The sequence below is a fragment of the Elgaria multicarinata genome, chromosome 7 (genome assembly GCF_023053635.1).
Source record: "Elgaria multicarinata webbii isolate HBS135686 ecotype San Diego chromosome 7, rElgMul1.1.pri, whole genome shotgun sequence".
Taxonomy (NCBI): Eukaryota; Metazoa; Chordata; class Lepidosauria; order Squamata; family Anguidae; genus Elgaria; species Elgaria multicarinata.
The window spans coordinates 28,345,568-28,360,353 of NC_086177.1; the positions used below are offsets into that span (position 1 = coordinate 28,345,568).

At 39.3% G+C, this 14,786-nt stretch overlaps 1 protein-coding gene across 1 annotated transcript in view; it reads right to left on the reverse strand.

The window, feature by feature from the left end:
• VPS4B (vacuolar protein sorting 4 homolog B) overlaps positions 1-14,786 on the reverse strand; it is a 47,980-nt gene that overhangs the window by 8,058 nt on the left and 25,136 nt on the right. The window contains exons 7-10 of the mRNA XM_063130280.1: positions 13,491-13,639; positions 13,182-13,263; positions 11,967-12,186; positions 9,349-9,486 (exon numbers count right to left, since the gene is read on the reverse strand). Of these exons, the coding sequence (XP_062986350.1) occupies positions 9,349-9,486; positions 11,967-12,186; positions 13,182-13,263; positions 13,491-13,639 (589 nt within the window). The remainder of the gene's footprint in view (positions 1-9,348; positions 9,487-11,966; positions 12,187-13,181; positions 13,264-13,490; positions 13,640-14,786) is intronic.

Sequence of the window (14,786 nt, forward strand, 5' to 3'; positions counted from 1 at the left end):
TGCTGAAATTGCTGCAGGACTGAGAAAAAGACTATATAGGAAGGTAAGTATGTGTTGTATAGAAGCCTGGAGGGCATCAATGTTCTTCTCCTGAGCAAAAGTGACAAAACTTTTCCACTTTGACAAGTAGGACTTCCTTGTTGAGGGCTTCCTTGTGGCCTGAACGATGCGCTCAATGTCAGGGTCCAAGTTAAAAATGGCTAATGGATTCTCCATGCTGTTAACCTGAGGGCTTGGAGGTTGTGATGGTGAATGAGCCCCCCATTCCTGGTGAGGAGGTCTGGTATCAATGGCAGCCTGTGGTAATTGGCTTGTGCCATCCTTAACAGAAGGGTAAACCATGGTTGTCTCGGCCACCAGGGAGCTATTATAATGCAGTTCGTGTTGTCCCTGAGAATAAGCTGTAGTACACGGGACATTAAAGGAAACGGCAGGAATAGGTAAAACAACTTGCCCGTCCATTGTAGTTGGAATGCATCTCCCTCCGAATTGCGGCTGATCCCAACCCTCAAGCAATAGTAATTGCAAACTGAACGCAGTTCTTGGTGGCTAAAAGATCCATTTCTGGATGGCCCCACCCCTGGAATATTGGCCTCAGGCCACTATTCAGGGCACGAGTTGCAAATCAAAATATTGCATTTTAATTTGCAACTCGTGCCCTTCTGAGAAGGTACGGCTGAGGGAATCCGCTAATATATTGTCCTTGCCTGCTATATGCACTGCAGATCATGTGATCCTCTTGGTATTGTCCAATTGAAGACGTTCATTGTTCCTCAGAGAAGTTTTGAGGATCGGGTGCCCCCCTCTTTGTTCAGATACCAAAGGACTGCAGTATTGTCTGTCTGTATCTGAATATGCTTCCTTGTTATGCTGTTCTCGAAGGAGGCGAGGGCCTTCCGAACTGCAATAAATTCCAGGATATTGATACGTTGCTTTTTGTGTACATCGTCCCACTGACCTTGGGTCTGGAGTGGCCCAAAAGGTGCTCCCCAGTCCGTTAGCGACGCATCAGTGACTAGAGTTGTGGTCAGTAGCAAGGTGAAGAGGGGAAGACTGTGAGATATATTCTGGTGTTGTGTCCACCATAGTAGCGAATGGGCGATGTCTACTGGTTTTGTTAGGAGAAAATGCCTTGCATTGCTTGCACTTGCAAAGTTTTTTGCACTTGCAAAATATGCAGTGGACGGTGGGGGAAGGGTTCCTGCCCCAAATGCTCCTCAGCTTTGGAAGATTCCGAAAGAAGCTCTGTGCAGGTGCAGAAACCCCATAATGTGTGATGCACAGAGACCATGAAGAAGAACCAGAGGGCTACTGCCCCCAACATCTGTTGTCAGAGGCAACTGCCTCTTTCTGCCTGGATTCATGTTTACTTGCAATTAGGTTTCACTGAGTCCATCCCAAATGAGTATATTTAGGCTTGTAGTTTTAAGATGAGATTCAAAGAACTGCACAATTGATTCTGTAACCCTGAGAAGCATTTGAGCAAGGGCTTCTAAAACAGGTGTTCAAACTGCTTTTAAATAGAGGTTACTTTAAAAAAACTGCTTTTATGATATGGAATGGGATCTGTTCAAAATGGCAAAACTCCCCACTGGACACACTCAACCTTCAGGCATATCTAACGTAGATCTTGGTCTCTCAGCCCTTGACACGTATATTGTTTGTGCACAAGCTGTCTTGATATTCTCCCCCCCCCCCACTTTTTTAAAATATAAATGTATATGCTTTTAAAAGTTGTATAAGGAATATTGGAGCTTAGCAAAAATGTAAAGCAAAATGAAAATAATAATAATGTGACTGGAAAGTCCGCATTTAAACTGACTCTAAATAACGTCTCTTCACCAACTTTGTCCTGCCTAGGCTATCTGATTTAATATACAAGTACCAGTGTTTTATGCTGGATTTCATTATAATATAAAATGCCTAATGATTAATCCTTAATGACTCATACTAATGCTCTCATTATATTCTTCAGTCAATACACTGAAGTTTGCGGCTTTGCACAAACCATCCCCAGGGTTTAGAAGATTTACAATAGCAACAGCTGTCTGAGGCATTACGTTTCGTAGCTGTGGTTGAATTTCAAAGGGAAGGAGCAGGTGGTTTTATATGTAATTACGAAATTTAAATTAAATACGACTTATACTGAAAGAATAAAAGAACAACATGCTACAAGTATTTTTTGAAAGACAGTGAGGTGGTAACGCTTTTCCTCTTAAGCACTGTCAACAGCTCAAGGCAGTGATAGAGTGCACCCTTTGCATGCAGGAGCTCAGAGGTTCAATCACTTGCATCTCCACCCAGGAGTGGGAAAGTCTCTTCTCTAAAACCAGAGAAAGCCACTACCAGTCACAATAGACCATACTGAGCTACGTGATCAATGGTCTGACTTGGTATATTATTATATATTAAAAACCTTTCTATACTGCTTTTTAATCAGAGACACTTGCGGCAGAATATATTTTAAAACACACACACACACTTTACAACCCACAGAATTTAAAAGCTAAGAAGCAAAGCAACACATTTAAGAACAAAAAGAGTAATCAATTCATGAACAGTCATGGAAAGCGAAGTCAAATAACACAATAAAAAGGCTGTACTGAGGGAGATGAGTGTGGGAAGCAGGGTGATTCCACCAGCTAGGCTAAGAGACTGAATTTTCCTATTATATTCCTTTTTCCTTGCGTGTCATGTCTTTTTAGATTGTAAGTCTGTGGGGGCGGAGCTGGCCGCCTGAGCAATGGCGGGGTTCTTCTGAGGCTCTAAGCGGCGTTTGCCGGAAAAAGCAATTATCTCTCTTCTAATGGGCATAAATCTTTGAGCAAACGACAGAAAATGATTATAAAAGTTACAGGAGCTGGAAAAGTGGAGAGATTTGAAGAAGGGAGGTGAGATGATTGATGTTTAATACAATGTCTGTGTAAACGGCAACACTATCGAAACCGAAAGTAAAGAGCAAACACTGACGCAGTTTAAAAAGAAGGAATTTATGCTTGCTGGACATTGATTTGTGTTATAACCTTTCATTCTTATCTCACATGGGAACGATTGAAATGCTGGCTTTGTAAGGTGGAAGTTGTTGATTGGATTTATTGGCGTGGTGAGAAGGGGGGGAGAGAAGGTGGAAGAAGCTGCATTCGGCATTCGGTGAGGGAGATGTGGGAAGCTGAGAGGCTGTGAATGATTAAACTGATCCCCTCTAGTGAATGCTGTTGTGAACTGGATATTCCCCCCCCCCCCCTCATGAAGAAGGAAAAAGTGTTTGATATATAACAGAGAAGCCAGCATAAGTTGCTAAGGAAGTGAGTTACACTCTAAGATTTATGCCCTACCCAGAAGAGTCCCATGCCTAACGTTAAAAGAAAGATCAAAAGTTGGGCAAAGCTTAATATACAAAAAAAGAAGAAGAAAAGAAAAAAAAAAAAGAAAAAAAAATAAGAAACCTTCAAATCATAAAAAAAGGAACTTTCAAATCATAATTTGGCATACCTCTCCCTCCTGGAAAGGACAGCCCCTGGAGTTGAGCAAGAGGAGGAAGATAAAGACCCAGTCCCTTTGGATACAATACCAAATAAAGAAAAAAATATGACTGAAGGAGGAGAAAGTGGTAGCAACCCTCCCTCGTTGATGGAGATCAGGGCCATTATAGCTGAAAATAACATTGTTATATTTTAAAAAAATGGATCAGCATATGAGTGAATTTAGACATCAATTGTGTATTTAGCGGATAAAACGGCGGAAAATTCGGATAAGATCAAAAAGATAGAGGCTAAAGCGGATTTGGACCAGAAGAAATAAGAGGCTTTTGAGAAATCAACTAATATACAATTTAAAGAATGGGTACTGTGATCGATTGCCTTGGAAGATTAATCTAGTAGATCTACTTTTTGAATAAAGCAGCTAAAGGAGTCGCAGGGAGAAGATCTTAGAGAAATCATCGTGAACTGGTTCAAGGAGCTGATGCCTGATATATCAATAGACGGATTGGATCGAGTCCATCGTGTGGGGGGGCAAAACCACTAAGGGGCTAGAGACATTTTGGTGAAATTTGGTAATTATTATAAAAAAGAGCAAATTATGAAAGAATTGAGATTTAAGAATCAGATATAATATAAAGACAAAACAGTGCAAATTTTTAATGATTTTTCTCAACACACATTAAATTGGAGACGAAGTCTTAAACTAATAACGGAAATATTAGTGAAGAATAAAATTCCTTATGTATGGGGTTACTCGGTTTCCCTTTTTTTTTTTTTTTTTTTAAGATCTACATATGGGAGGAGGGAATACAGAGTAACCTCATTGGGTCAAGGTAAAGAATTGCTGAAGAGGCTGGGTCTGGATGGAGAAACAAATGGGGCTGGAGTGGGTGGGGGAGGGAACGAAGCTGGGACATCTGGAGAGTAAGAGAATTGTTAATTATGTTTGGAGATAATTGCAAATAGAAATGCCAATAAAGAGACCTGCCGGCCAGGCGCAGCACTGCCTCCCCCCCCCTTTAAAGTAGATGGCTGGAGTATTAGACTCACGGGGATATGGGGGGGATTAGAGTGGGGGGGTGGGGAGGGGGGGAAGGTAGGAGAGGAGGGATTGGGGTAGGAGGGTGGGGGGTTTATGTATGGGGTTTGTGTTTTTATGTAAGCAAGTTTGAATTGCTGAGCACAAGGGATCGGAAGAGGATTCAAAAGGGTGATTATGGATAAAAAGATAAAGGTATCAACACTCAATGTTAAAGGTTTGGGGGCAGTCGTGAAAAGGAAGAGAATAGAACAAATGTTTAATAAAGAGGGATCAGATATTATAATGGTTCAAGAGACACACCAAGGCTCCGAGAATTCGAATATGATAAAATTAAAGTGGTTAGCCTATTATGAAAAGTCATTAGGGACATCGAAAAAAAATGGAGTGGCCACTTTGATTTCAAAAAAAAGTGGGTTTATATTAGAAGAAGTAAAAAAGGATGATAAGGGTAGATATCTCATGTTAAAAGGTAAAATTGAGGGAAAGGTATATACTTTGATTAATGTTTATGCCCCAAATGAGAGGCATAGAGAGTTTTTTATAAAGTTATTTAAAGAAATAGAAGAATTTAAGGAGGGGTATGCTATATTAGCTGGGGATTTTAATATGGTTATGGATAATAAATGGGACAGGTCAAATCCCACTAATGCTGAAAAGAGGAATAATATGACTATATTGAATAAATTAGTAAAAGAAAATGATTACTTAGATTCGTGGCGTTTACTTAACGGGAATAGGCCTGGATTTTCATATTTTTCCCCAGTACATCATACATACTCCAGGATAGATTATATATTTATTTCAAAAGATTTTGCAACGAGGATTTGTAAAATGGAAATGGGGGTAATAAAAGTAACTGATCATGCCTTGTTAAGTTTAGAATTTACAGTTAAGAAAGATTATAAAGAGGCATATAGATGGAAACTGAACACAAGGATATTGAAATATAATAAAGTAGTAGAGAAAATTCGGAACGAATTGTCGGAGTCATGGGAAATTAATGAAAAAGGAGGAACAGCTGGATCAGTCATTTGGGACACCATGAAGGCTGTAGTAAGAGGAATCTGTATTAGAGAAACATGTAGTTTAAAAAGACAACAATGTGTAGAGCAGGAAAAGTTAGAGATAGAAATTAAAAACTTGGAGGAAAGTTATTGGCGAGTTAAAGATAAATATAAATTAGTGGAAATACAAGCTAAGAAGAAACAATTAGAAAATTTAAATATAGAGGAGGTTCAAAAGAATTTAATGTATATGAAAAGGGAATACTTTGAAAACAGTAATAAGAACTCGAGGTTGCTTGCCAAGCTCACACAAAAAGAAAAAGGGAGGAATGGGATAGAAACGTTGAAAGATAGCCGAGGGAATTATTGTTATGCAATGAAAACTAAATTAAAAATTTTTCAGGAATTTTATCAGGAATTGTATAAGGTTAAAGACATTCAACAAGAAAAGGTGGAGGAGTATATTGGAAGGTTTATAAAGAAGGGAATAAAACCAGAATATAAGGAGTTAATGGAGTCAGTAATAAGTCAAAGAGAAGTTGAAGAGGTTATTGATAAGTTAAAAGTTGGTAAATCACCGGGAGCAGATGGTTTGGGTCCGGAATGTTATAAGGTCTTCAAAGATTATTTAGCTCCAAAATTAATGGAACTTTATAATAGGATATTATCAGGAGAGAAGATACCTGAATCATGGGAACATTCAGTGATAATTCTGATCCCAAAACCAGATAAAGATTTGACTAATCCCGACTCTTATAGACCTATTTCGTTAATAAATCAGGATGCAAAAATTTTCACATCTATTATGGCCAAACGGCTAAATAAATTTTTATCAGAATACATAGGAGTAGATCAATGTGGGTTTGTGGTAGGAAGGCATATGCATAATTTAGTGGGAAGAGTTTTAAATGTAATAAATGTAATAAAAAAAGAAAATATTAAGGCAGGTATTATGGCATTGGATATTTTTAAAGCTTTTGATTGTGTGAGCTGGCAGGCACTAAAGAGTATTATAGATAAATTGGGATTTGGAAATAAATTTAAAAATGTAATAGAACAGCTATATTCCCAAAATACGGCGGTAGTGGTGGTAAATGACGGATTTACTGGAAAGATACGACTAGCCAGAGGAACAAGACAAGGATGTCCGCTCTCGCCGGTCCTGTTTGTAATGGTTATGGAAGTTTTGGCGAAGGCACTAAGGGAGGATGAAGAGTTAGAAGGAATTGGAGAGGTAAGGGAAATAAAGTTAAACATGTTTGCGGATGATACTTTATTGACCATTAAGAATCCATTAAGAAAATTAGAAAGAATTAAATATCATCTGAGGGAATTTGAGGAAATTACAGGGTTAAAAATAAATTGGTCTAAATCAGAGATGATGTTGTTTAACTATACCAAGAAGGAAGAAAAGGATTGGGAATTGAAGGGAATGGAATTGAAAGTTAAGAATGAGATTAAATATTTGGGAATTAAAATTACAAAAAATTTAGAGAATCTAGAAAGGGAAAATTTAACGAGGTTAAAGAAGGAGGTACTAGAGAAACTGGAGAAATATAAAAGATTAAACTTATCTTGGTTTGGGAGAATAGCTTTGATAAAAATGAAGATATTAGCTAAAATTAATTTTGTATTTAGGATGTTACCTATAAAAATATCAGAAACCGAGATAAAAAGTTGGCAAAATATAATTAATAAATATTGTAATGGAGGAAAGCAAGCAAGAGTGAATAAAAATAACTGGTACCTAAGCCAAAAAAAGGGGGGAATGGGTCTCCCAAACATAAAATTATATTACGTAGCAAATAGATTAAGACATGTTGTAGAAGCAATTATGGGAGTAGGAGATTTACATTGGATGGAAGAAAAAACCATAAGTAAGGTAGAGATGAATTTGGAGAATGTTTTTTTTAAAGACGGAGGAAGAAAGTGGGTTGGAAGTATAGATAATCCACTTCTGAGGATGCAATGGGAAATTTGGAGTAAATTTAAAGGGAAGCTGCTTCCGAGCAACTCTCCCCTAGTACCGATAATAATGTTAAAGAATTTCCCAGAGGATCTAAAGGGTAGATTATGTAAAATATTAAAAGAGAAAAATAAAATAAAATTAAAGGATTGGGTAAGAGATATTAAAACAAGAGAGGATATGGAAAATTTGTTAAAGGAGAAGAAGCTATCGTGGCTAGAGTATGGTCAATTAGATCAATGGAATAAAAAGTGGATTAAAGATAATAGAATGTGCAGAAAGATGACGAGGTTTGAAGAATTAGTAGGAAGTAAGGAGGAAGGAAAAGGAGGTAGTATAGTTTTAAAAGGATTAATGAGTGAAATATATAAAATATTGTTAGAGACGGAGTTTAGAGAGAATACAGAGAAAATGGTTTGGGAATCAGATTTGAAGATACAAATAGGGCGACAGAGCTGGGAGGGACTATGGAAACAAAGAGTGTTGAGAAGTTTATCAGTAAGAATAAAGGAGAATTATTTTAAAATTTTATGGAGATGGTACCTAACCCCGGTTAGATTGAATAAGATAAGTGATCAACATTCAGCGAATTGTTGGAGAGGTTGTGGGGAAAAAGGAACGTATTTACATATGTGGTGGCAATGCAAATATGTACAAAGATTATGGAAGATGGTGTTCTCAGAAATTGAAGAAATAGTGGGAATGAAAATAGAACAAACACCAAAAATAGCATTGCTGTCACTATTTGAAGATATAAAGTGTGGAAAAGGAACTATAGAGCTGGTATCGAGTTTGTTGGTTGCAGCACGACTGATGGTAGCTAGGAACTGGAAGATTCAAGGGGAATATTCTATTGAGGAATGGTATAAAGAAGTATGGGACATAGCCATTAATGATAAACTGACATGTAATATTAAGTGGAGAAAAGGCGTAACTAAAATAAATGAGTTCGAAGGAATCTGGAAACAGTTCCTAGTGTTTGTGTTTACTAAGGGAAGTGGGAAACCACCAGCAGAAGAAACGATTAGATTTTGGACTCAAGAATGATCCCGAGGTGGGGGGTGCACTTTTATGTTAAGAACGAAGATGTTGTAGTGTGATAAGGTATATGTAATAGTTTTTGATATTTGTACTCAACAATTATTCAATATGTATGTAGCAGATGTTTGAAGTTTTTTTTTTTTCCTATTGTGTTGTTTTAGTTATATTTTGGAATGTTTTTTTTTTATGTTTATATAGTGTAGAAAATGAATAAAAAATTTTTTTTAAAAAAAGATTGTAAGTCTGTGGTCAGGGACTGTCTTGTTTCACTGTAAGCTGCTGTGGGAGCCGTGTGTGTGTGTGTGTGTGTGTGTGCGTGCGCTGAGGAGTGGGATAAAAATACTTGAGTAAATAGAAATACATACATTTGGATAAAAGCCAAATGGATGCAACTGCTTTCTGCCAAGGGAATTCACCAATAATTTCTTTCTTAGGCTTCCTCCTGTGTGTTTTATAGCTTTGAATGTTCCAAATCCAACATGTAATGTTGTGCTGATGCAACAACGAGAAGCATTTTGTGTCAATGTGGCAAGGTTTAGAACAGCTTTGCATGCAAGACGAAGCATCCACAATTCTTGACTTGCGAATAGGGAAGGACAATACATATATGACTTCTACAGGGGCAAACAATAGGAAGGAGCTAGACTAGGTATTTCGCAATGTGGCACGCTACTATTGTAATACGCTAAGATTTATCAAGTAATTACTGCTTCTGTAAAATAGGACACTGATTCAATTTTTCATCACAGTTCTATAATTGACAAAGCAGTCAACTAAAATATTAAAAATATCCATAGCAAAGTAAAGACTGACCATGGAAACAACAGGCTCCTGTAGTTTATCTCCTGGCACATCCATCCATGTCATTTCAATGGCACTGGGTTCTCCTGGAGAGCATGGGGTGAACAGATCTACTAGAACATTTGGATCAGATAATGATGGTCCTTTCACCTTTGGAAAAAAGTGACATTTTTTAAGTTGCAGGAATGAATTTTTTTTAGGGGGTACAGGCCAGCAAGAGGAATTGTAGGAGTTACATCTGTTTATCAGCTGAAAGGAAATATTTCTACACTTTGTTTCTAGAATGTGGGTGTCCGTGTTGTGACACAGGTTGTCAAAGGTCAACGTGACTGTGGTAATCTTGGATGTGAGCGAGAGACTCCCTGATCTTTCTATGGCTAATTAAGCCTCTGCTTTTGCTTGCCTCTACACTGCTGCCTGCTCTCCAACGCTAGAGGCAAAACCATACCAAGGCAAAGGGTGCCTGCATAAGTGACACCTAATAAGGTTTGGGCCTTCCTTTTTTGTATACTAGCCAACAAGCTTGGCCAGTACTGTTGTACTGCGAAGGATAACCTATTTTGTGGAAAGCTAGACAACAGTAATTCAACTCAGTGTGCAGCCTCTGAAAAGAAGGCAAATTCCACGTTAGGCATTATAAGAAAAGGAATTGAGAATAAAACTGCCAGTATCATACTGCCTTTATACAAATATATGGTGTGACCACACTTAGAATACTGTGTACAATTCTGGTCCCCACACCTAAAAAAAGGTATTATAGAGCTTGAAAAAGCGCAGAAAAGGGCAACTAAAATGGGGGAAGGTTACAACAGATTCAGTTGTTTAGCTTGGAAAAAAAGGAGACTGAGGGGACACGTGATAGCCATGTCCAAAGGTTACGCATGGTGTGGAGAATGTGGCTAGGGAGACATTTTTCTCCCTCTCTCAAAATACAACACATAGCATCCCATGAAGCTGATGAGTGGGAGATTCAGGACAAATAAATGTATTTCTTCACTCTACGCATAGATAAATTATAGAATTCACTACCACAAGATGTAGTGGTGGCCACCAATTTGGATGGCTTTAAAAGGGGGTTGGATAAATTCTTGGAGAAGGCTATCAATCGCTACTAGTCCTGATGGTTATGTGCTACCTCCAGTATCTGAGGTAGCTGGGGAACATGGGTGGGTGGGTGCTGTTGCACTATGTCCTGCTTTGTTGGTCCCTGGTTGACAGCTGGTTGGCCACTGTGTGAACAGAGTGCTGAACTAGATGGACCCATTGTGTGATCCAACATGGCACTTCACACTATTCTTAATTCTGGATAACAAGAAAAGGAACTTCTCGCCTAGCAAATAGAAATATATCCACTGGGACAGAAGCTTCTGATTTTGCCAAGAGGACCCATCAATAACTACTTTGTTACACTTCTTCCTGTGTCTTTTTAATCCCCAAGTCACACTCTCCTTCATACCACTGCACAGCACCCCAAATCTACAGTTAGCCACCTATTTGAATGTCCCAGTAAGGACTAGGTGCACTGCATGCCATACAGCTGTTGAAATACAAATTGAACATGACTGAGATTAGGAGAGGGTGGAGGGAAGAATCCTTCCAAAGAATGATCTCAACATTTTGGTTGGAGAATCAAAGAGAACTCCAGACTATAATGCCCACTCTTTAAACCAAGTCTGGTTTCACTTCTTAATATAGAGCATTACATAGATCTGGGGATAACTAATGGGCAAAGAAGATTGTGGCTACATGGTTAAATTGTATTGCTAAATCTGCAACAAATTAAGAAAAAATAAATAAATTCTGCAAGGTAAGGTACTATTCCATTTTACAGGAGAACGAAGTCTGAAAGAAGGTACTTCAGGTACATATGGGGAAGCAGGCTAACACATTTTGTAGATTTGAAAGGATGCTCCATAGTTTGTCTATGGTTATGGGTGCTTTGGTCTACAGCTTTTTGGAAGAGATCTAAGTAGAGTTTTCCCCCCCACAAACTTGCAGCCCCAACCAGGCAGCAATAGCAATTGAGGGTCGAGGAGGACAGCAGGCAGTCATTTTACATCACTGTTTCCCTGTCACCTCCAACAGCTTCCTCCGCTGAAAGTTCTGAGATCTAGGAACAGTTCATACCATCTGCCCAGAAAGGCCTACAGGATTCTGTGGTGAGGCTCTAGTGAGCAAAATGAGCTAAAAGCTTCCTCTGAACCTGGTACTAAAGAGGTTACAAGATGAATCCAGCCTCAAATTCCAACTGAAGCCTGGGATTCGTTTTACCTCTTGCCAGGTGCAAGCACAGACAGCCACAAGTCTCTGCCTCCAGTCGCCAGCTTCAAGCTGGAGGGGGAAATGTGAAGGAGTCTCGGTTTCTCTTGATACCAAAAGGATCAAAAGCAGGAACAGATGAGGCTCTGCCTCTCCCTTCCAACAATGAGCTAAAAGTGGAAAATGCATCAGTTGCTGTTGCATCTGGCAGGTACTCTATGTACCTGTGACGCACAAAGCAAACCTCTAGCATCCCTCCAGTTTGGAGCTGTGGGAGGAAAGCTAGGCTTGTTGTCTAGAAGCTAGCCAAAGCTTGTTAAAGCCTGTAGAGTGTGCAAAAAAAGGAGGAATTAGAAGGTCCAGTTACTCACTTTTTTGAAGTGTGTAGCCGACTGAACTTTCCTGACAGGCTGCATTAGGGCATCTCTTACTATTATACTGACATCAGCACCCGAGTAGCCATCAGTTCGCTTTCCCAGCTCTCGATAATCTGATTCAGTCAAGCTGTTTTGTGTAGTGCCAAGGTGAAGCTTAAACATTGCACTTCTTGCATGATCCTCAGGTAAGGGAATGTAAATGCGCTTCTCAAACCTTATTAGAAAAAATTATAAACATTAATAATTGTTCATACCTGCGATAAAACATTACATGCAAATTTAAGGTGTGTTTTTCCAACACAGCTATCTTTACACAGCAGTTCTTGAAAAATTGGCCATAAGATGTGAAACGTGGACACCATCCTGTCTGGAAAAGCACTCAATATTGCAGGGGTTTTGAAAGCATTAAGCTTTTCAATTATTCAGTTCTTTGCTCATCCTCCCCCTGCCCCTCCACTCTGGAAACACATTCAAAATTTCTGGTAATTTTACATCTCTACTTAAGGCTAAGGTTTTAAAAAAACTCACAACGTATTTCTTATGTTTTCTTACAATATTACACACACACACACACACACCAGCAAAAAGTAACGTCTCAACGTGATCGTCCTACTCTCTCCATGATTGTAAATAAAATGTGCAATCAAAACAAATACAGCAAGACAGTATTAAAGTAATTGTTTAAACAAGTTTAATCAAAGGTCATTTGGGATGAAACATTCTTAGTTTGATAAACCATACACTAGGAACAAATGTTCATTGCTATACATCCCCCCCCCACACACACATATGCAGGTTTTGGTGCTTCAATCCTGGTCTCTTTAAACTACTGTTTTCCATTATATCTGAACAGGGAAATGTGGCTCAGTGCCTGTTTACCAAGCAGGATTAGAGAGAAGGGTGTGGGTGGACACAATGTTCCTTCCCAGTTTAATAAGCCATGGCTAATTAAACCAAGAATGTTAAAGCTCAATTGTCCCAATGGATGTGGCCTACAAAGTGATTATTGGGTATTGATGCAACAGATCTTGGAATTATTTTTATAAACAGAATGATGCAAATGGTTTACAACACCTAGCATTTAGCAGCCAAGTTCCCCAGAATTGGGACAAGTAATTCTCCAATCCTGAGTGCTCTGAAATCCCAGTGTCAGTATCTGGGATCAAGCTATGGGAGAGCAATGAATTTAGTTATGTTAATATACATTACCTTCTTCTGATGGCAGAATCTAGAACCCAAGGTATGTTTGTAGCTCCCAGAACCAAAATCCCTTCGTTGTCTGTTCCAACTCCTAATCAGGATGGGTAAATTTAATGAGTGACTTTAATTACATGGTCTCTGAGCAATGTACAACACGGAGAAGGCAAAATACGGAGTTCAGTCAATTCTGACATTGTTAAAAGCTTTCACCTTCACAGATTATCCTGAGCAGGATTATGTGTGCTAGTTCACAGTTGATAATTTTCTATATTAATTACTTTTAGCTAAACATCTATGACAGAAAGTCAATAATCTTACCTTGCATCTGAACTAGAAACTCGGTCTTAATCCGTCGAGCTGCCTCACTTTCATTTTCACTTCGGGACCCACACAGAGAATCAATTTCATCAATGAAGATAATCGAAGGCTTATTTTCTCTGGCAAGCTGGAATAGATTCTTCACCAGCCTGTAGAACAATTTTTGTTAAATTACAGGAGGAAAGTGTGATGACACTACATCATACCTTTTCCAAGATTCAATCAAGTACTTAGCTATTAACCTCTCATGTGTGGTGATATACTAAAACCTTTATCACTAAATCTTAATCTTGTTTAAGAAATGCTGAACTGCTTCATTTGGGTTTAGAGAAATTAAATGCTAAAATTGTAAGTTTAGAAATGTTAACAACAACAACTGTCACCAGGATCACATAAAAAAACTATAAAGAAAACCCTCAGAAACTGGGCCTACCAAAATACATCCACACCAACATCCAGAAAGAACAGGTTGCTTACCTGTAACTCTGGTTCTTCAAGTGGTCATCTGTGCAGTCACACATATGGGCTCTGCCCCTACGCGGAGTCTGGATTCGGAAAAAAACTTCTATAGCTAAGAGTCTTGGCGGGAACCCCTCCCCCACGGCATAGTGCGCATGTCCTGAGGGGTTCCCGCCTAGTCCCTCAGTTCGTGTGAGACCCATTGCGGCCTCGGTACCGAGGGATACTTCTTTCACTTATACGAAGTGAATATGTAACGTGTCTCCTTCTCCACCTAGAGGGGTAGGTGGGAGGGTTGTGTGACTGCACAGATGACCACTCGAAGAACCAGAGTTACAGGTAAGCAACCTGTTCTTCTTCGTCGTGGTCTCTGTGCATCACACATATGGGCGATTAGCAAGCTGACTTACTGGTGGTGGGTAGGTGTCTGTGTTAGTCACAGATTGAGGACAGTACTGCTCTGCCAAAAGTGCAGTCTCCACGAGCCTGCACATCCAGTCTATAATGCCTCACAAATGTAGTAGGCCTCGACCATATAGCTGCTCTGCATATCTCCGGAACTGATACTCCTCTCTGAAAGGCAGATGAGGTAGCCATAGCCCTAGTTGAGTGGCCTTTTACTGCTCTTGGAGGTTCCAGCTTTGCCAGTCTAACTGGATCGTCTGCACCAACCAAGAGGATAGCCGTTGAGACGATACAGGCAGGCCCTTTTTGCATTGCCCATAACAGACAAAGAGACGATTACCAAGACGGAATTGTTCCGTCCTTGCTTTGTAAAAGGCTAGGGCACGTCTTACATCGAGCATATGCAGAGTTCTTTCCAGCTGTGACACTGGA